Raw genomic sequence first — 26,550 nt, forward strand, 5'->3', positions numbered from 1 at the left:
CGAGTTCTGCTGCGGCTTCAGGGAGCACGGCTACCTAAACCCCCATTTAACAACGGATACCCACCAACATTTAATTTATGTGTTGCCGGCAACACAGCAGCAACGCATGTGAAATGTTGGAACAGGTTATCCATATCTCAAATGTTCCAGCGGTAGCGTCTTCTGCCCCTCCGCTCACCATGTGCTCTATTACTTTTTATTAGTTCCCCCGCCATCTACTGTTATTCTTTTGTTTTCTATTTCTCTACCGGTGTAACAAGTTCCCCCCACCATCTACTGTTATTCTTTTATTTAAGAACAGATGTGGGCAGGTAAAAACCCTCTTCGTGGTTTCCCCAGGGTCTACAGCCTAACCACAACGGCAGCAGCGGCGGACACGGCCACCTGCGAGATAGCGACTGCAAGAGCTGAGCAGCACGCCGGTACGTATGTCTTCAAGTCTCCAATTGCTTAAGCCAATCAACCTGCAAACCACACCCTCTTGTTGTTGAGATCGTGCAATTTGACCCCGAATCATGAGCTGCGAGTACTCCATTCAATTAATTAAATCAAAATCAAGGGTCATGCTTGCCCTCACTGACTTGACTATTGTGTCCTGCTAGCTCTTTATTGAAGCATTACTATTAAAATTCAGTCACAGCATATGACTACAGTGTTTGTAATGCTCAAGTTGCTATATGCGATTCTTAGCATTGAACTTACGGCCTCTATTTATTTATACAGCAATAGCTTTTTATGATTTCACAATGGATTTAAAAATCATCAAGCTTCTTTTGGGCTATCCTAAAGATTCTACTCGGTACATAGCTGGTGTAGAAGGATTTGTTGAATTTGCATTTGAAGATAAGCCCGAAGATACCAAGATTTATTGTCCATGTCATACATGCGTGCATACTAGTCTCCTATCCAGGGATGAAATATATGAACATTTGGTCTGCAATGGGATACTTGAGAATTATGAAGATTGGGATTTTCATAGTGACCCTTCAGTACAACACACCGTTGATGAACAACCACAATCTCAGAATGAAGAAAGGCATGATAACATGAGTCAGCTGCTTCATGATGCATTTTATCACATGTATGATGACATACCTATGACAGATACCGCTAATCTTTCGAATCCACCTGTCAACGGGCCAAATTTAGAAGCAGAAGAGTTCTATAAGATGTGAATTAACGCTGCTAACTTTACTTGTGCTTTTGTTCAATGTAAAATCCATGAACAAATGGTCAGATAAATCATTAGGTGATCCACTTGGTATTTTGTAGAATGCTATTCCAAATGGAAAGGAACTGCCCAAAAATTTTTATGAGGCTAAGAAAATTATTTCCAAATTTGGATTGGGCTATGAAAGCATTCATGTGTGCCCAAATGATTGTGAACTATTTTGGAAAGACAAGGAAAATGATGATTTTTGCTCAAAGTGCAAGGCTTCTAGGTGGAAAGGTATGGAACCTGAAACCAAACTAACAAAGAAGCAAAGAAGGAAAGCAACGCCTTGTAAAGTATTAAGATAGTTTCCTATTAAAGACATGCTAAAAAGACTGTTTATGTGCAAAGAAACAGCACCTCTCCTAAGATGGCATGATGAAGAGCGCATCAAGGATGGTGCACTACGACATCCAGCTGACTCCCGAGCATGGACGGACTTTGATGAAAAGTTTCCACAAATTAAGTCAGATCCACGGAATATTCGATTTGGCTTAGCTACCGATGGGTTTAATCCATATGGGATGTTGAGTTCTAGATATAGTTGTTGGCCAGTTGTTTTGGTAATATATAACTTACCTCCATGGTTTTGCATGAAAGAGCATTATCTAATGTTGTCTTTAATAATTCCTGGTTCTACTAGTCCTGGGGACAAAATTCATGTGTTCCTTAAACCACTTTTGGAGGACCTAAAAGATTTATTTCAAAATGGTATGCCAACATATGATGCATCAAGAAACAAAACTTTTGATTTGAGAGCAGCAATGCTAATGACCATTAGTGACCTACCAGGCTTGGGAATGCTTGCTTCTCATATGGTTCATGGAAATTTTGCATGTCCACCTTGTGGTGAAAATGCATGGACCAAACGTCTGAAGCATGGTCGCAAAGCTTGTTTTATGGGTCTTCGTCGATTTCTTCCTCTTGACCATCCTTTTCGTTTGGATGGGAATTCATTTGATGGAACAGTGGAGCTTAGAACAGAGCCTCAAACTTATTATGACCGTCCAATTTTGGATGAAATCACTGCATTAGGTGATTTCAAGGAGTCAAAAACTTATAAGGCATTAAGTAGTCTTTTCACATTGTCTTACTGGGATGATAATATTCTTCGATACAATCTTGTTGTGATGCATATAGAGAAGAATGCGTTTGAAAATTGTTATTGTACACTATCTGGTTTAGATGGAAAGTCAAAAGATAATTTACAAGCTCGTCAAGACCTCAAAGAGACGAACATTAGGGAGGACCTCCACCCACAAGAAAAACCTTCAGGCAAGTTCTACTTGCCACCTGCAAGGTTTGCTATGTCGAAAAGTGAGAGACAAACATTTTGTAAAGTGCTTCGAGACATAAAAGTTTCCGATGGCTACTCTAGAAATATATCAAAATCTGTAAATTGTGCTGAAGGAAAACTTATTGGTCTCAAAACACATGACCGCCATGTTCTACTTCAACAGCTCATGCCTATTGCTCTAAGGGGCATTATTCCAGATGATATCACAGCAGTAATGTTTGAGTTGTCTGCTTATTTTCGAGGAATATGTTCGAAAGTGCTTTGGGTTGACGACCTTGACCGTTTGGAATAATCAATTAAAGTTACACTATGCAAAATGGAGATGATATTTCCTCCTGGATTTTTTACAGTTATGGTTCACTTAGTCGTACATTTAGCAACTAAATGTAAGATGGGTGGACCAGTTTGCTATCGATGGATGTACTTCATTGAAAGGTACCGAGTCTAACTAATACAAGTTCATTGCTTGGATCATTTGTTATATATAACCAACTAAATTGATGCTTTTCCATATGTTGCAGGTACTTATGTAAACTGAAGTCATATGTTCGCAATAAAGCTCATCCAGAGGCTTCAATGGCAAATTCATTTTTGGCAGATGAGTGTATGGTGTTTTGTTCTAGGTACCTGGAAGGTTTCTCCACAAAACATAACAAACCATCAAGGAATGATGAGAACCAGGATCATCTTGAATCTAACTTATATGGACATGATTCCTCTTTGTTTTCTCCTATAGGAAAACCATTGGGAAGACCATCCAGTTTTATTTTAACCGATCTAGAGAAACTGCAAGCACATAGATATGTACTATACAATTGTGAAGCTGTCATTCCGTACTTGAAGTAAGTGTTACTGACACCTATCAACATATTACATATGTTCCTTTAAAACTGAATCGTGAAGCTGTCATTCCGTACTTGAAGTAAGTGTTACTGACACCTATCAACATATTACATATGTTCCTTTAAAACTGAATCCATGTTAATTTCCATTTTAGAGAGCATGCCGCTGATCTCAAAAGAAGAAATCGTCAACATCGTCTATCTTTGAAACAAATTGAGAATATACAAAATAAAGAGTTTCCTGACTGGTTCAGACAACATGTAGGTATTTGAAATGGGATATGTGTGGAATGATGTAGAATGTGAACCTTATCATGTCAGTACTCTTGAGGATGTTTTTGCTAATGCACATAATAGTCATTCATGGACTAGAAGAGATGTAGAGGGTACAACTGTAGAGGCAAAAAAGGTAGATCCTAGTACAAGTTTTGATCAAGAAGATTAGCTCAACAAAATTAAAGGTCAGATATGTTTGATTTTTGTACTGTTCAATATTGTATAGTTGTACTAAGATTATGTACCAGCTGACAAGTTTCTTTTTAACTGTTTGTATTATTCAGGTCATGGTCCAGAAACCAACATCATTGCTACAATGCATGAACATCTTGAGCTGTTTTGCCAAGTTGTAATTTTGTGTATTCCTCTGAGTTTTTACTCTAGAAAACTTCAATAAACGTGATGTTCAGCGTTTGACAATTTTTTATTTGAGAATTCAGAATATAATTATATGGGGTCACAAGTTGTATGGGGTCACAAGTTGTATGGTGTCGGCAAAACAAAGATCACATTTGAAATTTGAGATTTCAGAATATAATTGTTTATATGTCCATCATAAATCCAGTGGCAACAGGCCCATCATCTCTGTCGACAGGAAATATATTGAAAAAAACAAAAAAAAAAACGCCTTGTGAAGGTATAAGATTGAAATGAAATGTCTACAGGTGCGCCACAGCTTAGGTGCGATTTCTAAAAAACAAAAAAATGCCTTGTGAAGGTATAAGATTGAAATGAAATGTCTACGGGTGCGCCACAGCTTAGGTGCGATTTCTAAAAAATACAAACAAAAACACCTTTCAGGATGTGATTTCTAAAAAACAAAAAAAGATGTGATTTAAAAAACGCCTTTCAAGATGTGATTTCTAAAAAACAAAAAAAACAACTTTGATCATGATTTGAACCCACGACCCCCAGCCCCCAACAAATTTAACACGTCTCTACCATTAGACTACACATGCATTTGTTAGTGTATATATATTTTTTTATCAATATATTCGTAACCTTGTGATAGGTTGCACAAAAAACTTCGTAACTTTTTCATATGATGTTCGATAAAGACGAACTTTATACCAAAGTTGTAGTACTTTTCGAGATCTACAACTTTGTAGTTTAGACTTTTAGATTTGAGGTCGTTTGGATATTCAAATATGTATCATAAGATTTATAGAGTTAATATCAAAGGAGTCCATATGCTCTAAAGTGACAAGTGAGTGTGTAGTGGTAGAAAAGGATCTCGGATGGAGAAACAACCAAAATAAAAGTTGGAGATCTCGAAAAGTTATAAAACTTTGTAGTTCACAGCTTTTTTATTTAAAGTTGTTTTGATGCTAAGTATTTGTTTCACCAGATTGAATAGAAGTTAATACCAAAGGAATCCATATGCTCTATGATCATAAGTGAGTGTGTAGTTGTAGATAAGGATGTCGGATAGAGAAGCGACCAAAACAAAAGTTGTAAATCTCGAAAAGTTATGCAATTTTGTAGTTGGCAACTTTTTCATTTGAAATCATCTATCGTTCAAAAATTATGTATAAATTCTCACATTTGAAATTCAAATTTTCCAAACAACCTCGGATGGACAAATGACCAAAACAAAAGTTGTAGATCTTAAGAAGTTATGCAACTTTATAGTTGACAACTTTTTCATTTGAAATCATCTATCCTAGAAAAGTCACATGAATTTCCTCACATTTGAAATTCGAATTTTTCAAATAACCTCAGATGGAGAAATGACCAAAATAAAAGTCGTAGATCTCGGGAAGTTATGCAACTTTATAGTTGACGACTTTTTCATTTGAATTTATTACGGTCCTGAATACTCATTTCAAAACTAGATGAACATAGATTCAAGCACTCGAAATATAGCAACTCCCTTATTATTTACTTTTAAGTAGAATGCCAAGTACCAAGAAACTATTTTTCATTAATATTTGTCTTATTAATAGAAAGTAATATAATTGGCCACATTAAATTGATGCCATTAGTCATTACTTTAAAATAGACTAATTTGGTACATATTATTAATACTATCACAAAACCAATATACGTGGTCATTACTCATAAAGTAACTCTTAGATAGCGAAATCTAGTAGTATATTTTTTAGATACAAGGACCGTACAGGATGTCCATCAAATGTTCTTTTAGATAGCGAAATCTTATAGTATATTTTAGATATATGTTTTTTAGATATATAAGCACCAGAAATCCAGAATCGAGAGGCGTGGAATATTAGTTTGCCTCCTTAAAACATTGATTGAAATTATCCCACCAAATTTTCCCTCCAGAAATCCATTTGCCGCTCTGTAACAGTTTGCTGCTCTAATCTAATCTAGCGAATAAAAACTCGAAGGCCCTCCTCAATCCTCGTTCCCACCAACTGACCGAAGCTCCTAGGTCGGCCACAGCGTTATCTTCACCATTGGAGGAAAGGCTCCATCGATGGCGGCGGCATCCACGGCCTCGTCCCGGTCACCATCATTCCCTGGCCAAGTTGTAGGTACGCTAAACAAACCCTGTCACCCGCCCAAGTGCCCACGGATGCCCAGCCCTGGTCCTCTCTCCCCCTCTCTCTCTCTCTCTCTCTCTCTCTCTCTCTCTCTCTCTCTCTCTCTCTCTCTCTCTCTCTCTCTCTCTCTCTCTCTCTCTCCTTGTTCCATTACTCGCAATGAGGGCGCCGTGCCGCAGACCGCAGCCATCAACCGGCCGCCGCCCCTGAACAGCGCCCGTCACGAAGGATCCTATGGGCCACCGCCCCCTCCTCCAGCCTCTGAGCCTGTCTAAATGCCTAGTGTATCGATCAGTTTGTTCAGCCACAACCCAAGACGAGGGGTCAGTATTCTTTGTTAATTACGATACAGTTTCTGTGGTCAATTAGTGAATCCACAAAAAGAGTAGCTCCAGGGAGAATTATGGCTTCTATACAATTCAAAGGGAGAATGTCACCTGAACTGATAGGATTTGCGCTTATAGCCAATGCGGTTAGATGGCTGACAGACTCCTGTATAAGTGATGCCAAGACGATAATATGGTTGTTGCCATCTGATAAGAGCATCATAGGTTGTATATGCATTTGAATCTTTAATTAGATAGAGGTAAGGAGCATGTGAATGAAACTGTTGAAGTTGCATAATGCATATGTTTCAACGGTTTTTTTCAGATTGAGTTCTTTCTCCCTTGTTTATATTACAATATATAGGAGCTAGAAATTGGAAACGGCAATTCTTCTGGGAAGATAGGATGCTGGATTTAACAGACTTTTGAATGGGTCCATTTCATGGTTCTAGGGAGGGAAAAAAACTTCTGGCCTATTCTTTGTGAATTATCCAATGCTTTATTCTTATTTTCCTATTAGTGCTAAATTTTATTTAGATTGTGCAATGGCGGTGGATAATTGGACCATAAATCTGGAATGTGATGGAAAAGCTGAAGGACATAAACATGTGCAAAGGGAACTGGATAGAGATGAGATATGCTTTTTCAACTTGATTGATCTGATCGAGGGTTCTGGGTACATATCAGTCGACTATCTATACTACAAGAGAACAGATAGCTTGGTTGTAATAGAACAAGATTCTGATGTGATGATGGAAATGCTCAATGAGTGTGAGAGCGAAAAGACGGTTAATTTGTTTGTGACGAGGCAGAGACCGGCCACTTTAGCACCTACCAAGTCCAACAAAGAACCATCCAAATCTAAACCAAAAAAATAAAGGTATTAGAATGAACATATAATTTACTTTTCTATGTATATTTGATTATTCAAGGACAAATATTCTAAGTCATGTTAGTTATCAATGATTTATTTTCATCCAAGATTAGCATATCCAACCCCACCATGGTATGTGACTTAATAAATACAATCTTGATAGTCTAATACAAATATCTAGTTGTTTAATAAAAAGATTACATATTGTTTATTATATTTACTATGTCCTTTAATGATGTTGTGCAGCCGACATGGTGACTACAAGAAAGCGCACAATTCAAAGTAATGATGAATATATGTTAGAGCAAGATACTAGGCAAGAGAGCCCTCAACAAAATGTTGCAGCATTTGAAGTTCATACTAGTGCTGGAGGAGACCATATTGACAATGAGATTAATGTCCAAGGTAACTCATAACCTACAATTCTAATTAGCATAAACTGAATTTTCCTACAATTTTTCTCAGTGAATATTTATTTTTTGCAATGTACCGTTGGCTAGATGAAACTGAAGGTAGAGTAAAGTGTGGGAGGACCAAACTGAAAGATATTTGAAACCTTCCTAAAGGTCATAGAATTGTGGTTGCATGTAATGAACTTGATCAGCCAATTGGAGTATAAGCTGGATTTCTAGGAAAATTTCTTGGCACGGTGGCTAGAAATGGGTGCTTGTGTAGCTTGAGCTACAAGGACTGGAGACTTCTAATAGGAAAGAAAGAAAGAAACACCAACGAAGAAAAAAATAAGAAGGATATACTAAAGCAAGTAAAGGTATACAATTCTGGTGGTTATGCGATAATATTATTTGTTAAATTTTAATATCTAACTTATAAATTTTTAACCATATGCCTTCTGCTATTTGTGTGCAGATGAGATTTCTTTACCCTTTATGCATGGAAAAATGGATACTGCGAACCCTCGGAGAGAGATGGAGGCAACACAAGTCAAATCTAAAATCAATTTATTTTGATGTGCACAAGAGCATGGAAACCAATTGCAACAATGTGCCACCCGGTGTAATTGCTGACCAGTGGGTTGCACTTGTCAATAACTGGATGACCCAGAAATTACAGGTACCTACATATTGTTCGATTTATGCGGTTCTCAATGCATACTAAATTTTCCAAAAAAAATCTGCATAACTTAAATGCTTTTCTTTGTATTTTGTTATTTTGGGACAGGATATAAGTGAGGCAAATAGGATAAACTGTACAAAGAAGAAGTCAACCCATACTGCTGGAACAAAGAGTTTTGCTCGAAATAGAGAGGAGTGGGTAATATTCTTGCCACTCTAATTGTGTGTACACCTCTGGCTGCATTCATATATATGATATAATAATTATCATTTCCTTGATATTAATTTTCATGTTCAACAAGAGGAAAAAGATCCTAAAAAGAAATACCCTCACAGGGTTGTTTTGTATATCCATACACACAAGACTAAAACCGAGAAGGACACGAATGCACGTGTGGTGATTTAATTATGAATGCTCAACTTTGTTTTTTTATTCTACTACCTTTACAAATTTATTTGATTCATATTATGGCTATGTGCAGGATGATTTGAAGAAACTCATAGGGCAGCAACCAGATTTAGCAGACACTAGTCAAGGAAAGGTTGCATGGAGAAGAGATGCACTAAATAGAGTACTAGGAGAAGAGAAGCCTGGTCATGTGCATGGCTTGGGACTTGTTCCAAATCCAAATCAAGTTTTTGAACTGTCAACTTCAAAGCGCCTTAAGAATATAAATATGACTTCGTTGGATGACAAATCGAGTGAAGATGTTGTATCTCTAAGACTTCAAATGGAAAAGTTTGGACGTCAAGTCCAAAATCAAGATGCTACAGTACTAGAATTACAACAAAAGACAAAAATCTTGGAACAAAGACATATCCAATGGGTAAATTTACATAACCTCTACAGTGATCATTTTCTGTACTAAAATATTGATTTCTTGTCACAGGAATGTTTAGATGTTCCATTGCAAGATGGCTTTTCTACTGATGTGCCAAATTCAAAACGAAAAGTATGTGTCTCTATGGAGCATTAACAAAACATAATCTTTTATGTAAAATTATTTTTTGAATAATTAGTTCTGATGTATTATCTATTGTCTCTCAATAGCGAGTATATAGTGAACCTCGAAGTGAAGAATTTGGCATGGTTGATCAATTGAATTGTATAACGATATGATTGAATGGGCATGATTCTCCAACCAGATTTGTGTAAAGAAAATTTAGTTATTCTTTTCCATTACAGAGGGAACAAACTACTAATGTTGAGCGGACACACTACAAATATTATTCTACTGAAGATAAGATTAGTGCACATAACTTAACATGGATGAAAAGCAATTCATTGTGTTTGTATTTGTGGATACCAATGCTACATCTATTGCTTTCAAATCTCCTGACTTGTGTGTCATTCTAGAAAAAGAGATTTTAGTACATCTTGACATAACATGCAAATTCATTTATACTAGACTTATGGTTCAATAATTCAATTTTATTTCATTACCATTGTATATAGTAATGAAAGTCACCTATTCTGATTGTTTGTTGTATCTAACTGTAGAGCAAGGAAGCTAATGCCCATCATGAAAAAAAAGTACAAGCCAATAAAGTTTCCGCTGCACATAAGGTTAATTCATATACTTATTTCTGTTCGAGAAAAAAATTCATATACTTATTTCTAGCAGCACATATTTTGCAGAGATTGACTACTATTTATGATTTTATTATAGGCCAAATCAAACCAAAATGATATAAGATTGGACAAAAACAAGTATACTACAACCAAGGTGATCAGTGTCATTTATTTTGTTATACGAATTTTATTAAATTGATGACCAGAGTGTTGTAATCAAACTAGCATATATTAAAGGTTGTGGACCAGGAAATATCTTCCAATTGCTCAAATCATGAAGCATCTTATTTCCAGGTAAATAATCTATTAGCAATATATTGATGTTATATGCAAATTTCAAATTATTAGCTAACTTGCTGTGACTTTTTATCTGCTCCACAGAATAAGAAGATGTCAACAGGAGCTACTGCAGCTGTACTTGCTAATGTATAAGACACATCTTCCAAAAAGAATTTCTATTTCCTATTTCCTAACAATTCATGTAACTACAAACTAATATTCCACGTAATATAATTTTGCAGAAATATGAGCATGATACTAAAAATTTGCCGGCTGCCAATTCATTGAAGGCATGAGTGTCTAATTAATGTTTGTACTATGTTTCCATTGTGTTCTTATTTATTCATACAATTTTATATGTGAACTAGGTTGGCACAAAAGTATTTTTAAAGAGCATGAAAAACCAAAGCAAGGATGTTGCCTTTGCTACAGTAGTAAGCTGTGATCCAACACAGAAAATTGAGGGTGTTCAGCTAGGCAAAGAATTTTTTATGGTGCGTGTTAGTATTGCATTGGCACAAGATGAACCATTAGTACGACCATACAAGAATTACAAGGTTATTGGAGATGTAACTGGAGCTTCTATAGCGTGGCCTTCAACATTTGTATGGTGTTATCCTGTTGTCCTATTAAATTTTATTTATCCTAAATGTCGCATTAACATACTCCAATTTTCAATGGAGTCCTAGGCCAGGTGGCTCTACGGTGGCAATGTTAGCAAAGCACTGGCGTGGGGAAGAAGAAGAACAGAGATAGGTAACGAGGACAGGATTGGATAGTTCGAGTTCAGTTTGGGCATCGCTACCTCTGTAGCCGCAGGCAGGTAGCTGATGGCTTCTAGTGCTTCGACGCACAACTCCTTGCATGCTCCAGAGTGGGCCATATACATTCGGGTTCTACTTCTTCGGCCTGGCCTGCCGATGCACCACGAGCCCAATTCTCAATCTTCCACCATCTTCAGATGAAGCTTCAGGCACTCAATCAGCATGGCTACTGACAGCTCCACACCTTTTAGGATACTTCTCCAAGTGTACGACGACGTGCCCTCGTATGGTCGTGCATGTAGAACATCTGTTGAATGGAAGTACTTTGCTTTGAGAATCTGGCACACACAGAGGGTTGGAATTTTGAGCCAAATGCCACCCTTGTTTAGATAGCATGGCAATGTTGAAAGAGTGAATGTCCCTAATCAACCCCATGCCACCTCTTTCTTTTGGTAGCTTCATTCTATCCCAACTGACCCAATGCATTTTCTCCTTGTCTTGTTGACTCCACCAATATTTGCAGATGATATGGCTTATCTGGTCGCACATGTCTTTAGTTAGGTCAAAACAGCCCATAGCCCCATAGCATAGGTCGGAATCGCTTGCCCCCGAGCTTTTATGAACACTTCTTTACCAGCCTTTTTTTTTTACAACATCTTTACCAGCATTTGACAATAACCGCTCCTTTCATCCTTGTTTCTGCTGGCACACCCTATCCTTTAAATATTCAAAGGTTTTTGTTCTCGATTACCTAACACGTACGGGTAAACCTAAATACTTGTCATTAAAGGTTTCCTGGGTTAAGTTCAGAGCTTGCATGACAGCTGCTGTCTTCTTACTCTTGGTGTTTCTGCTGAATATCACGACAGACTTTTCTTTATATATTGATGACATGTCCATAGCACTCTTTATAGAGGTCTAGTATACCTTAAAAATGCGTAGCATCCTCCCCATTTGCAAGAATCAAAATTAATGAGTCGTTGGCAAACAACAGGTGAAACATGCTTGGAACTCTATATATGACAGATCTTTATTCCTCCTATCCTGCCTTCCTCCTCTGCTTTCTATATCAAGGCCAAGAACCCTTCTGCACAAAGCTCGGCAACGATTGTGTTGTAGTCAAGTGCTACGCCGACTGTTATGTGGGTAGGAGAGTGTGTCATGTTGTTTGAACCTCTATTTTTCTTAATTGAGCAGCAGAGCTCCAACCTTTTGGTTCAGAAAAGAATAAAGAGTCTATGCCCCCTATTCAAGGTATATGTTTTTTTCTACAATTACACAGTACAATGACAACACCCATGCTATTCTTTTTAATTGAGCGGCAGAGCTCCAGCCTTTTGGTTCAGAAAAGAATAAAGGGTTTGTGCCCCCCTATTCAGGCAAAAAGGGATATGTTTTTTAGAATTACAAAGTACAACGACAACGTCCATAACACGCACGCACACTCACCCTTATGAACACACGTACATAAACCCTACCCTTATGAGCACCTCCGACAGTACTTTTCATGTTGTCATGCACGCGCGATAGTACTTTTCAAGATCCCTTTCAGTGTCTCTGGGGTTTTGTCCATGTGCGTGCTCCATGTGATGTAACATGCTCCAACTTGGCTGTTGGCTCTTGTGATATGATGATGAACCTTAGCTTTCGTTTTCTCGGTCTTTTCAACGAATCTGTTCGACCGACCTGCTCAGATCGCTCGCTGTCCTGCTGCAGTTGACAATTACCGGTGAAACCGACAGTGGGTGTATAATTCTTGGGCGTGCATCGTCATAGCCTGTGTAGTTTATAGATTAATATAATGGTTTATTGTATTGTATTGTGATGGCATCATCATACAAGTATGAATTCTGCGTCGCAAAAAAAAGTATGAATTCTGCAGATTCTGACTTAATTTTATCATCTTCGAGCTATATAATATAAGGAATTTCTCCAAGAAAATAAAACTAGTTATGAAAATTCAAGGCACTGTATATAGCTGAACATGTTCAGTCAAAACGCTGGCAGAATTCACTTTTCTTAGAAGGCACAAAAACAATCTTTTTCTTTCCTTGATAAACCATAGTCCTGAACAAGGACACCGTACAGAATAAAGATGATTGATTTGGGTGTGGAAAGAAAGCCACAGTTTCATTTCATATGATTCCTACTTTATTTGTCATCCCTTTGGATGAGACTACCTGGGTATGATGAGTCTCTTCAGACAGTAAAACAACAGGGCGCCTCTTCAGAGAGGAAGAGAGACCCCCAAAAGAAAAAGAAAAAAAAAAGAACTATGACATAATCAAAGGATTTCCTGGTGGAGGGCATTGTATGTGCCGACTCTCATCCAAGGCGCAAAATTGAAACTTAAATTCGAAGAAGAAAAGAAAAAGATCTATACACTAATAAGGGGTAACTCTGCGAAAAAGATCTATACACTAATAAGGGGTAACTCTGCCATGGACCGGTGGTCAGTCAAAGCTCGACGACCGGCTCCATCTTCCCTTCAGATACTCTTCCAAGGAGGTGTTGGCTGCAATGAAGTCGTTGCTGCTGACAGAGGCGGAATCATCGTCGACATCGAACGCGAGGTTGATGTAAGACTGGATGTTGGTGTTGCTCCTTGGCGCTGGCGGTGTCATCACAAATTCATCGCTGTTGCTGCTCTCGCATGACAACCCGACTTGTGATCCTGCCCACTTGAGGATATCAGTGTCCCCTTCGAGAAGCTTCAGAACCTGGTGTGTGCATCCAGATGCTTGTAAGAAAAATATAAACAGCATGAACACTTGCGCAAAGCATGCATCAAGAAGGGGGATACTTACAGCATCAATTTCAGGACGGCTCTGAGGTGCTTGTCTGATGCAGAGGGATGCAGCAAGGATCATCCTCTCAACTTCATCGGTATGGCCTTCAGTGGGCAAGTTTGGATCTACAAGTTGTGTGAGCTTTCCTCCTTGTATGATGGAATTTGCCTGCACAAAAGAAACGGCAATTAATTATCTGTTCCAACCAAAGGAAAATAACCATTACTTCTAACAAAAATCAAACATGAACTGACAGATAATGGTAGTTGGTAGAAACAAAATGCCACTTACCCACATCACTAGGCTCTCCTGCCCTTTTGGACAACCAGTGCAAAGCGGTTTCCTGCCAGAGATGAGCTCCAGAAGGACAACACCAAAAGCATACACATCAATTTTGTTGTTCACCTTGCCATGCATTAAGTATTCAGGAGCTAAGTATCTGTCAAGACATCTCTATGTCAGTAAGGCAATTGCTACAGATGGCAAAACTGTGAAACAATTGTTCAGACAACTAACCCAAAAGTTCCTGCAACATCATTGCATGTCATCTGAGATGTCACATCAGCAGCCCAGACTGCGAGACCAAAGTCCGATAACTGCATCATCACACACATATTGAAAGTTTGAGATCACTTAATCTTGATACAGCACACTAACTGATGTATTCTGTGCTATCTGACAGAAATATTACCTTTGGTTCAAAGCATTTTGAGATGAGAATATTTGATGACTTGACATCCCTATGGATCACTGGAGGACTGTTGTTATCACTATGAAGATAATCCAGAGCATGAGCAACTCCCACAGCCACGCTGAACCTCTCAGTCCAACCAAATATGCTCTTGCATTCTTTTACACCTGCACAATAACAAGGTTAAGATCACTTTACATAGCAACAGCATACGCAGAAAGCTAGCAGGTCATGAAGCAGCTAAACACACCATGCAGTATCTCTTCCAGGCTGCCTCTTTGCAAGTACTTGTACACTAACAGAAGGTCATCATTCTTGAAGCAGAAACCATCGAGGGATATCACATTCTTGTGGCTGAGAGAACTGACAATCTCAATCTCTGACACAAACTCCTTCAGTACCTCATCAGAATACTTCAGGATCTTCACTGCTAGCTCCCTGCCATTTGCCAAACAGCCTCTGTAAACTTGACTGGTGCCTCCTTGTCCAACTACACACTCTGCACAAACAACCAATCTTACAGGTTAACACTATATTATGCCTACAAAAGTTTGAAGTGACAGAGATACATGTAGAAGTAGGTGTTATAACAGAGAAAAACCAGATATGCATACCTGGCGAGAAATCAGAAGTGATCTTTGCAAGCTCACTGTAACTGAATGAAGAATAAATGGATGAGAATTTCTCTTTGAGCAAGGTCAGTTCCTCTGGAGTTTCCTTCTCCAATTCTTCGATCACTACACAAGACTTTCCTGAATTGCTCCTCGAGGGAACAACCACATGGTCACGGAGGATATGACTGGTGCTCGTGGAGTCCGGGCTTGTGGTTCTGTATTCTGAATGGACTGGTGATACTGCTGAATACCTGCCTGGGAGCCGCATTGCCCACTGCACCACAGACATCTTCGACTTGTCAGGTACGGAAGCTTTCCGGACTGGCAAGAACTTCTTCCTCAGTAGGGGCCAGCCAGTTGCTACTTCTGGCGATTCATGTCGGCAACCCTTCACTGGGACTAATGCTAGTGAAACTTCTTTTGGCCGCGCGGGAGACCTCATTGGCATGGTGATGGCACGAGACATGCACCTTCTGTCCTTTCCATTCTCATCCCAGAGTTTGTCCCCTATCATGGTCGACAAGAGCTTCCGGTAGCTCCTCCTCGGTGTCTCAGGTACTGCATTTCAAAATCCACACTTGAGCATACTGGATTCATAGCAGCTCTGAAAACCACAGAATGAACAAATGCAAATGAAATTATTGAGCAACATACTTGCGCTAGTGCTTTGGTAAAGTTCGTGTTGCACCCCGTGTCCAGCATCTTTATGGTAAACAACTTTGCCATTGTTCACTGCAAGGACCGAGCAGCTGGCTGGAACTCGCTTCGAGCAGTACTTGGCAACTGATGTGAAGGAGGATCTATATGTACTTGTATCAGAACTAAATGTATTTGGACAAAGATGGCAATACTTGGTAAGACAATGTATCAAATTATGTACCCGAAGGACCGGGAATTGTTCGCAACGCCAAGGATGAGATGTGCCGCACCACAAGCAGCCGCTTCTCTGACCAGAGTTTTCCGGATAGATGAGCCTTCACAGACCTTGAGCTCCAAATTAATCTGTGAGTGTTAATTGAAGAACAAATTGATGAGAATTCTGAGGCAGCCTTTAATAAAAAAATGAAAAGTTTGAAGGCAAACTTTGTTGCCAAAATAAAATGAAATAAATAAATCTGCAGTTCAATCGTAGTAGGAAAGATGAGTACTAGATCGGTGGTTGTAAAAAAAATCTAAGGTGTCCGAAACTTGAAGGCGTTGGAAAAAATAAAAGAAAAGAGACAAACATGACCATCCAGAAAGAAAGTGGCGGCAGCAGGAGTGATACGGCAGAGAAGTGGAGACTCTGAAACGAACGAGGAATTTGACGGGCTGCTGGACTGGACCAAAAATTTCACGCACGGAGAGCATCTTTGAAAGCGAAATCCAGGAGAAAAGGTCAGAGCTTTGAACGCCCAGAAGCATCGAACGAAACCCAGAGAAACGGCTAGCGAAAAAACAGAGTGAATGAAACTTGTAATAAAACGGTAAGATTTGGGAGGGAGGGCCGGAGGGACGGACCTGCTTGAGGTTGCAGAAGCCGTCGTAGACGGCGAGCACGGAGGCGAGCGAGTCTGCGGCCCTGCTCCGCTCATCCAGCCCCACGAGCAATCCTGGAAAAAAAGGCGAGAGAGAGTGAGAGAAAAGGTAAATAGGGTGGGGGATTGATTTCACCTCATCAAAATCGTCAAATGGGGGAACGAAACGGGCTTTCCAAGTTTGCATGGTGAGCGAATCGAAGTAGTAATAAACGAATGAACGGGACGGAGCTCAATAATCCACACAAGCAAGCAGCAAATCCCAGCAGCAGAAACGCTCCAGGGATTACCGGTTTCAAAACAAAACGGGTGGGATTTGTGTGGATTATTAACTAGACAAGACTTAGGAGGAGGAGGAGGAGGAGGAAGGGCCGGCGGGCGGTACCGTCGGCGGCGGTGGCGACGTGGAGCGCGACGACGCGGTCCCCGGCATTGGCGACCTTGACGAGCGCCCAGGTGAGCAGCTCGCGGCTGGCGGCGTCGCGCCTGATCCCCACAACGACCGTCCTGGACGGGGACGGGGACGGCGACGGCGACGGGGACGCCGGCGCGGGCAACGCGGGCGCCTCGCACTGGAGCAGCCTCATGGCGCCGTGCCGCTGCCGCTGCCGCTGCCGCCGGCGTCGGTCGGTGCCTCCAAGGCCCGGGCTCGGCGCTCGCTCGTTCCCTCCTTCCTTGGTGGCGACACAGAGGAAGAGAGAGAGAGAGGGGAACTGCAAGTGAGATGAGAAAGAAAGAAGAAAGAAAAGTGGGGGGATCCGCGGGAGGCTGCGTTTAATGCGGCCTCCTGTTTCTTGACGTTGGGCCCTGCCCCCGCGGTGAAAAAGTCTCCTTCCTCTCCTGTTACTGGTACCTGCCCGTGCTAACACTACAGGTCACATTAAATCTAAAGTTAATCCTATTAAATTTGAAATACGTAGCTAATTATACTTACAACACTGAACTAAGTACATCTTGCCTCAACATTGGTGTGCACCTCGGAGCACATCTGTCATCCTCAGTCGAGGCACATATCTTGGCCTACCTTGCCTACAGTGGATTCAGCACCCGCCTCTCTCAGCTTCATCCATTCACCCAGACGAGTACATGAACTGATCCAGTTCGGAGCCAACTCTACCAAGTTGGCCCCGTTTGGCTTGCTGAAACTTGACTGGAACTAACTGCAAAACATTGTTCTAGCTGAATTGTTATGAGAGAAAATTACTGTTTCGGCTGAAAAAAGAAGCCGAACAAGCCGGCTTCTGGGTAAGCTGAACGGGGCCATTACCCAGAGTCAAATCTTGCATGATCCCATCGCCGTCGGGTATCGCCGGAACGTTCTCTTCCCCGCTACGGAGAATTCATCCCATCCCCGTTAACTATCTCGAGTATAGATTCTTGCCCATCCCCGTACCCGTCGGGCATCGGTCAGGTAACAGATACCCGACGGGTACTGCATACCCGATAAACAAGGACACTTAGGGGTCGCAGCTTTGCAATCGGAGACGTTTCTTCTTCACCCGGGTATAAGTGTCGGAGTCTCAGAGATGCCGAGGAGAAGGAGCGAGGTTGCGAGGAGGACGAGTAAAGGTGGCAGAGAGACCGAACTGAGGAAGCGAGGGATACGAGTGCTCGTGAGGCAGGCGTGCTTATGCTGCTGGCGAAGATGGTGAGGAAAAATTGAACTAGGGTTCCTAGAACACACAAACTATATATATGATTGTTCAGATTTGGGCCAAAATACCTATGTTGAGCTTCTTTGGGCCTAATACTCGCATGACAGCTCAAATAGTCGGGTTTCCCAACGGGTAACGGGGATGGGTAAACAGGGAACGTTTTCGTACCCGCTATACCCGTCGGGGATGGATTCTTGTCCATTTAGATGCCCACGGGTAAAGATATGATCCAATTCTCATCCCCTAATGGATCAAATATCCGTCGGGTATCGGGTATCGGGGCCGTTGCCATCTTTAAGCATGATCCCACACCGTTGAGAGTCTAAACACGAACATGCATGAGCACGAGGCACCATGCTCTCATCTCCGGCTCTCCGTCCAAAAGAATACAATTGTAGAATAGTGTCATGTTTTTAGTATACACAAATTATATATAAAAAAGTAAAAATATTTACTGTATAAAATAAATATCATTAAATTAATTATGAAATGTATTTTCATAACAGGTTAAATTGGAGCCATAAATATGAATACTATTTATTAAAAATTTGGTCCAACGTGAAACACATAGTTATATCTTTTAGGGACGGAGGCAGTAACACGGGAAAATCGGTCCCACTGAACTCCCCTCAAGTACAGTAATTAAATTTCAATTCGAATTTTGCTTTCTTCTTCTATGTTTTGAATTTTGCGGGGGCAACGGTTGCCATCATGCCCTAATTTAAGAGAGAGAGAGAGAAAAAGAATAATTGCCCACATCGTCGTGGAGTGTATGCAAATGCACGTGGCTGACTGCCTATGTGGAATCTAGCAATTTGATGACGTACGGGACGGGCGCTTTTCAGTTTTGACCTCGACCGTCGTTGTAGTTGCGTTGCATTGACAGGTCAACTCCGTTTCTCCCAAGGCACACACAAAAAAGAAAAGAGCCCTTCCTGGGATCGGAGCGAGAGTGCATGGCTGACCTCATATGCATCCTTCCCTCTATGAAGATCACTGGCGCAGCGCGCACGAGACCGGATCCGACGTGTCACGCGTCACGTGTGTACGTGCACAGCTCAACTACCGTCCGACGTACGTGGCGCCATGACCTATATACACCTGGCCTCCTTGCTCGTGCAAGTGCGAGGTCGACGACGACGATGATGACGATGATGCCCGGCGTGCCGGCGTCGGTGAACCACACAAGGGGAGATCGATTAGCAAATCGTAACAAGATCTCTGTGCCGGGATTTGGATTTCATCTCTCGTGACTCACCCATCGGTCGTTATATTATTAGCTGCTCCATGTCGCTGTACCCATCATCGCTGACGCTGCTGTGTGGCGCACAGATATGGATCTGTCACCACGTACAGGCTCACAACCCTAATTAACACAGCTCGGCTGCCGGCGTTAAGGAGGTGTCAATAGCGCTCTCGCTGCGGCGTCGCCATACACATATGGGTGTTTAGGCCGATCCCGTGGTTTAATTTTTCTTCTCATCAGGAAATGTATTGTTTTGCGAACAAAACAGTAGTGTCATCATGAAAGGAAACCGATCGTCATGCGAGCGACAGAATCGACTTGAGGAGGAGGTAGGTAGAGTGACCACAATGATCTGATTCAGTATACATTAATGTATTTGATATATGTGTGTAACTAAGTGCAGGCAGCTGGTCCATCTTTCTCTCCCTCTTTGGTACCAGTAGGAGCACTCTATAAGAAGTTAGCCAGCCTGTAGCCATCATCACCGCACAACAGAATTCGCATGTGTGTATTATTCATGTGCATATATGTATATGTAATATATATGGAATGCAGGCAAGAGGTTTATTACATATGGAATGCAGGCAAGAGGTTTAAGCGCCCACCAAAGGTACTCCCTCTGTAAAAAAATGCAATTTCCGTATTTTGAGAAGTCAAATAATCTATACTTTACTAAATTTATATAAAAAAAAGTACAAACATGTAGGATACAAAATACTCCTAAGTACCATTGAATTAGTTATACATTTTTGCACGATAGCCTGTAGACGGACACGTCAACGTGTTTCATGACTTCTTGTGTTGGCAGTGTCACGTGCAGCGCCAGTACTGCATCCTGTTGTGCACCGCAATAACTTGGCACCGAATTGATTAATGTTGAAGCTCTGCGTACATAAGCATGCCTGTCGGTAGCCGTATCTTCGGTGGTCCGTCCTTCCATCCAGATCGGTATTAAAGGCCGTGGATAAGTCGGTTGAAGCTATTTTATTATAAGAGGTAAATATTATAGATTTTAAGTTGATAAGTCGGCTGATAAGTTCATATGAACATGCCAAAAAGTTCAATTTCCAGAATATTGCTCACTCCATCCACAAAAGCGATGATTTGCATTGGGATCGGGAGTGTCGTCGATCGTTGCTTTTGTAAAGTGAAAAGGAGTCAGCACCATATATAATCCCGGTTGATTGGTTCAGTAGCTACGGAAGCATCGATTCCTTGTCCCGTTTCGTGTTTCCCGTTCTAGCCAAAGCTTGGGATTAGCAAGCATGGAGTTTTCACAAAAGCAGACGAATTAATTTTCTGAAAGAAAAAAAAAATTGCGAGACACAGGTGATGCTACTATATTCGTATTAACATTTTCTGTTTTCTATATTTTGTATGATATAAATGAGATATTAATAATAAATTATCATACTGATCAAATAAAATATGTTGTAATTTTATATAACTAATAATTTTGCATGTGTGGCATGCACACATGTTTATAAAACACTATTCGAAATGAACCGGAGGTTAACTCGATACATAAGAGCATCCACAGTGTGTCAACCCGTCCTTGGGTATTAACTGGAGCCCACAACTGATTAGACGTCACATGTTCTTCTATCAGCAATGTATCGAACCCAGCATGAGTCCATACGTGGGCCCAAAATCAACTGCACCCTCCTCTCCTTTGCGCGAGCAGCAATGCCAGGAAAGAGTTCTTTATTTCTTCGACACAGGTTCCATGCGAAGGAGCCGGTCCTTCATCGAACCATAGTTGCAGTGTATAGGACCGGGTTCTATCTTAGCATTTATTGTATCGCACCGGTTTCGACCCTCCCACTGCGGATGCTCTAATGCAGTTACGATTAATCATATAAACAAAATGCGATTAATACCTACGAAGGTGGCCTCTTGCTTGGTCCATGGACAATGGAGAAGTGAATTCGCGGCTGCAGTAGACGCTATGCCAAGGACCCAGGTTGTCTCCATCACAAGAGACTTGGGGCCTTTTTTTTTTTTTTGATCCATTAGCACTAAAAGACAGTTAGGCTTACGATGCCGAGACAAAGAGACCGACAATAAGAGACAAAGGTCATGTTCGCTTCTCTTATAATTCATCTTTTTTAGTTTGAGCCGGAACAATGTTTTTTCTCATAATAAATTAGCTGGGACAGTGTTTCGGCTTGTTTTCTCAGCGAAGCGAACGGGGCCAAATAAACAAGGAAGTTCGCGCATGTATTAAGTGCGTATAGACAAACAAGAATTCTACTATGAGCGTGAATTTAGATGTGCAAGTACATGAGGGCACAATTTTACCAATCGGCGTTCCACGCGGGCAGAAGTCATTTCACCTCGTATGTATGGCGGCCAGAAAAAAGGAAAAAAAAACATGTATACATGGATAAAGAAAGAAACACGGGGATATGAGAGGAGTAAAATTGTAATAAAACTGTAACTTGTTGAGTGAAAAGTTCGCTGTTTTATAGTGTGATGGAATTAATAAATAAGATTGGAGCGCCTCTAAGCGTTCAAAATGAGCTGTAGTTGCCTTTTTTTTCACCTAATCAGTTTTATAGTAGCTTCTTCACTTCTTCAGAAACCTGCGTGCTCTGCTCCCTCATCAATCAAGAAAACGGGGAAAAAAAAACCCTGCGTGCGGAATCTCCAGTCCAGGCGGCATTGAAGTCTGCAACGGTTTGGCCGGTTTGTCAGTTACTGGTTTAATTAACCGGATCAACGAGATCTGAGACTCGGAGTTGCTCTCCGGTTGATTCGGCCAATCCCAACTTCAAACTACTACCCTGTCTGGAACGATAACGATACGAACAAACATCCGGGCGGCCAGACACACCAATCTCAGCGCGCCACTTCTTATCCCATCTCATGACCCCTACGCTCCCCCGCGTCCACTCACGGCCGCTCCATCCACCCGCTCTCCCCCTGCTTCCTCGCACGCACTCGCTACTGCTCCACTCGCTCGCTCTCCGGGCCACCCCTGGGATAGAGGCCGCGCCCGCCCGCCCATGCTCCCTCCCTCCCTTCGTCCCTCACTCCTCCGCGACCTCCATGCGACCCCGCACTCCCCAGCGACCCAGCTCCCACTCCTCCCACCGGAGACGATGACGACGGCGGCGACTTCAACGAGGTAAGTCAATCCTTCTCTAGATCTGAGCCCTCCTCCTCATGGTCGTCCTCTGGATCTGAGCCCTCGTCCTCCTCCTCTAGATCTGAGGAACGTGGCGGTGGCTAAGGTTCTGGTGAGCTCTGGTGTCGGTGTTTCGAACCGCCGACTAGTAAATTTGTGTTTGCGCATCTGGCCCGGATCGTGTGCTCGAAGGACACAAGGGTTTATACTGGTTCGGGCGGAATGTCCCTACGTCCAGTTTGAGGCTGCTCGTGTTACCGGCACTTGTTTATAGTAGGGGTTACAAACAGGCGAGAGAGAAAGAAGGTCCCAAGTCTTTAATGGAAGGATCGAATAGAGTTGTGAACTCAGTTCCTTTCAGCGTTTTGCCGTTCGTGAGTGTCCTGCTTCCCCTTTTATAGTTGAAGGGTAAGGCACAGGTTACACGAGAGAAAGAGAGAGACAGAGAGAAAAGCGAGGACGAAGAAGGCCTTCGGGGTCATGGCGCCCTTCATCTCCATTACGCGGGTCCTGCCGGTCCTGTAGATGATGACGGGGATGGCTCCACGTCGCGACCCTGTTCGGTCGTGGCGCTCCATTCCGTTCTGGCGGACGTCATGGTTAGCAGATACCCCCGTCGGAAGTCGTACGGGGATTAGGTAGCATAGCCCCGGCACGCCCAACACTGTTGGTGACGTGAATCCTTAGGTATGGCATGTCGTGGCCGTGAGTCACGTCAAGACGCACCACTCCTCTTCTGGTGTTAGAAGTTTGACCCTGGGTTCATACTCTTAGACCCGTAGTGGTTGGAGGCAGTATAGACCCCCGTCGGGTGAGGCGGAATCCCCCTTCAAGGGGTTTGGCGAGGTAAAGTCCGCGCCCGAGGGGTCGGACGAGACGGAGCCCGCACCCTCGAGGTCAGACGTGATGGAGCCCACGCCCTTGGGGTCTGGCAACACGGAGCCCGCACCCTCGGTGATGAGGACATCACTTCTTCATCACATACAAGCCAAGGAGAGGAGGAGGTCCAGCATGGGCGTCCAATTTATCTTTCTCTTGGTGGAGGCCCAGTCCAACTGAAGTTGGAACCCATCTCGGGTTTCAGGACCAGTCTGTCTTACATTGGTCACCCAGGACATATCCGGACTTCGTTTTCGATGATCCACATATGGTTGGAAAGCTAATTTGATAAGGAAGTCAATCCAAGTTGTCTCACATCAAAAGACCTTCAGAATCAATGGGAATCATCGAAACAAGTCAGCATCCAGAATCTGCTAGGGTGTTGCGACACCGTCTTTTGGTCCGTTGGACCGTGTATCGTGTTTGGGCCCATTAGGGGGCGTGTCCAGGGGGTGACGCTCAAGACTCTATAATTAGCAGCCGTCGCTCTCCTTAGGGTTTTGGTTTTGTTTAGTTCTTGATTTCCTCGCGAAACAGACATCGTTTTGCTGTAACTGTGCCGCCAAGGCTGCTTGCTGTGAACTAGGGCCCTAGTTCTTGATCTTGTTCGCCTGTGACGATTAGTCCTTTTGAATAAAGACTTGAACTTTTTCTTGTTATCATAAGCCTCATATTTATTTGAAATTTTAGATTGCGTTCATCCCGTTCTTGCTTGTGTTCTCGATTTGCTTGCAGGAAAGCCTTCTCGGCGAGGTCAATCGCGTTCGTGTGGTTGATAACCAATAGAGCAGTGGTGTAACGGTTGCGGAGGTCCGAATCAGTCTTGGTTCAAAGCCTAGATCGTGAACGTCGAGTCTTCACCAATCGACGCTATCATACCTTTCGAAATATCGGGCCTAGTCTACATCAAGTGGTATCAGAGACCTTGTTGCCCGTTAGGTATAACTTTGTTTTTCCCTTTGAATTGTTACTATTTTTGCATTACCTATAGTCCAAAAAAAGCCAAAAAAATATATACACTATCACATATCTCTAGTCCTATAGCTCCGCTGTGCCTTTGTAATTTTTTTAATTTCAGTTTGCTTTATTGAACTGTCGTCCCTCACCGCGTATTAGTGTTCGTTGTGTTCTGATCTTGTTCTTGGTCTAGTGTCAAGTCTTGTCTTCCAGTGTGGTGATAGTTTGTTCCTTTTCGCCAAATCTTGCATCCCTATTGGTTGTTATGTGAGCAAATTGAGGGAAAAGAATAAGTCAAGTTGAGAGAAACATATAGTACAAATTTTTATCCTGATCCTTATTTCCACGTTGAAAAAGGATATCTCATCTGATCTCCATGGTTGTAGCTGGTGGATTATTCTTGCGCACAGTTAGAAAGAAAGGAAAGCATTAAATGACAGTTATAGTCTCCTTTGAAAATAATATGCACACAAGATTTTCTACTGTTGGTTAGTTGTGATCCTTATTGGGCATCTCTTTGGTTTTTCCTTGCGCTAATCCAAAAGGAAAGTTCCTATCAGGGTGTCCACGCCTAGGCAGTCTTACTGCTGATACTGCTTTGCTGGCCGAGAGTTTAGATCATGCTATAGTGCAGCTTTTTGATATTTTTATTTACAATTATTTTTGCAGCACTTTTCTGAGTAAAAAAGAGAAAGAGTTAAAGGAAAAGAGGTGCAAAAACCAAAAGAAGGAAAAAAGCCGCACCTAAAAAAAGAGAGAAAAATAAAGAAGGAAAGAAAAAGAAAGTGAAAAAAAAGTTCAGAAGTGCTTGCATCCTTTTGAGTCCCTGTGATGAGTTGTATTGTATTGCTTGCTTGAACTAGATCCAGGACGAGTTTAGGCTAGCGACATAGACTAGCTTGGGACTACTTTTCAATCTTGTAATTTCTGAATTAAATTTTTGCTATTCCTTGCTACTATATTGTGCCTGTTCAAGCTTCACTTTCTTCTAATCAAGTACAGGTTCGCCTTGCAACTGTTACACTCAAGCTACAACGGTATCACAGTCATCGACCGATTGCACCGCCTGTTGCTTTGGTAAGAACACTTATAAGACCGTGGTAAGACGTTTGAGAGTTGAGTGCCTTGTTTTTCTTTGTCCACAACCTAAGTAGTTGGTAGGGATAATACTATTTGTGTTGTCTTCTTCTTTCTACTAACCATGTCAGGAAAAGTCGGAAGCAGCGGCAAAGGAAACAGGGACACACCTACAGATTTCAATAACTACGTTTCTAAGAATGAGCTTCGTCCCATTCTTGATGACAAGTTCAATGAGATCCTTCAACAAATCACCAACTTGGCCAAGAGGATTGAAGATGTTGAACAACGACATCCTGAACCACGTCCTGAAGATGATGATGATAAAGATCTCTCTGAGGAGGAGGATGGCGACACGGAGGCTGAAGCCGAAGCTCAACGATGTGTTGAGGATGCACGTAACCGTAATTGATTGAACTTTAATCGACGTGGTATGGGAGGTAATAACCAAGGTAATAATGATCATTTCTCTAAAACCAAGTTTAAGATACTTCCTTTTTCTGGTTCTGCTGATCCTGAAACATATTTAGATTGGGAGATAGCCGTAGATCAAAAATTTAGCTCCCATCAAGTACCTGAAGAATATAGAGTTAGACTTGCTACTAGTGAGTTTACTAGTTTTGCTCTTTTCTGGTGGAATGATATTTGCAATAATGTTAATGCTAATGCTAATGCTCAAATACCTCAAACCAGAACTGTACTTAAATGACGAATGAAATCAAGATTTGTTCCTCCGTACTATCAGCGTGATCTGCGATTAAAACTGCAATGTTTAAATCAAGATAGTAAGACTGTTGTGGAATATTATCATGAGCTTTTAATTGGTCTAGCATGTAGTAACATACACAAGGATGAAATGGATAAGTGTTCTAGATTTTTGGAGGTTTGCGTCGTGAAATACAGGATGTTCTGGACTATAAAGAATGGACTAGATTTTCCCAATTATATCATTATGCTCTTAAAGCTGAAAG

At 41.6% G+C, this 26,550-nt stretch overlaps 1 protein-coding gene and 2 pseudogenes across 1 annotated transcript; 2 read left to right on the forward strand and 1 right to left on the reverse strand.

Annotated features, from left to right (window-relative positions):
* The first annotated feature begins 746 nt into the window (after nucleotides 1-746).
* LOC136479599 (uncharacterized) lies at nucleotides 747-2,802 on the forward strand (annotated as a pseudogene).
* Nucleotides 2,803-7,006: 4,204 nt separating this feature from the next.
* On the forward strand, nucleotides 7,007-10,556 carry LOC136479600 (uncharacterized; annotated as a pseudogene).
* Nucleotides 10,557-13,059: 2,503 nt separating this feature from the next.
* LOC136481673 (protein kinase STUNTED-like) lies at nucleotides 13,060-17,353 on the reverse strand. The gene is made up of 11 exons (XM_066478999.1): nucleotides 17,021-17,353; nucleotides 16,619-16,710; nucleotides 15,999-16,120; nucleotides 15,773-15,918; nucleotides 15,119-15,676; nucleotides 14,755-15,003; nucleotides 14,505-14,671; nucleotides 14,330-14,409; nucleotides 14,105-14,252; nucleotides 13,832-13,981; nucleotides 13,060-13,744 (listed from the first exon to the last, which is right to left on the reverse strand). Exons 1-11 carry the CDS (start codon nucleotides 17,220-17,222, stop codon nucleotides 13,478-13,480), a joined length of 2,181 nt encoding a protein of 726 aa, XP_066335096.1. The 5' UTR covers nucleotides 17,223-17,353; the 3' UTR covers nucleotides 13,060-13,477.
* Nucleotides 17,354-26,550: the final 9,197 nt, after the last annotated feature.

Source organism: Miscanthus floridulus, chromosome 9 (genome assembly GCF_019320115.1).
Source record: "Miscanthus floridulus cultivar M001 chromosome 9, ASM1932011v1, whole genome shotgun sequence".
Classification (NCBI taxonomy): domain Eukaryota; kingdom Viridiplantae; phylum Streptophyta; class Magnoliopsida; order Poales; family Poaceae; genus Miscanthus; species Miscanthus floridulus.

What these genes read in the sequence shown, in the direction of transcription:
- LOC136481673 (XM_066478999.1), bottom strand. Translation starts at nt 17,222, where the DNA reads ATGAGGCTGCTCCAGTGCGAGGCGCCCGCGTTGCCCGCGCCGGCGTCC. An exon ending in TTACCAAAGCACTAGCGCAA is followed by an intron (nt 15,677 to 15,772) that starts GTATGTTGCTCA and finishes TTTGAAATGCAG; the next exon opens with TACCTGAGACACCGAGGAGG. An exon ending in CACTTCTGATTTCTCGCCAG is followed by an intron (nt 15,004 to 15,118) that starts GTATGCATATCT and finishes TTGTTTGTGCAG; the next exon opens with AGTGTGTAGTTGGACAAGGA.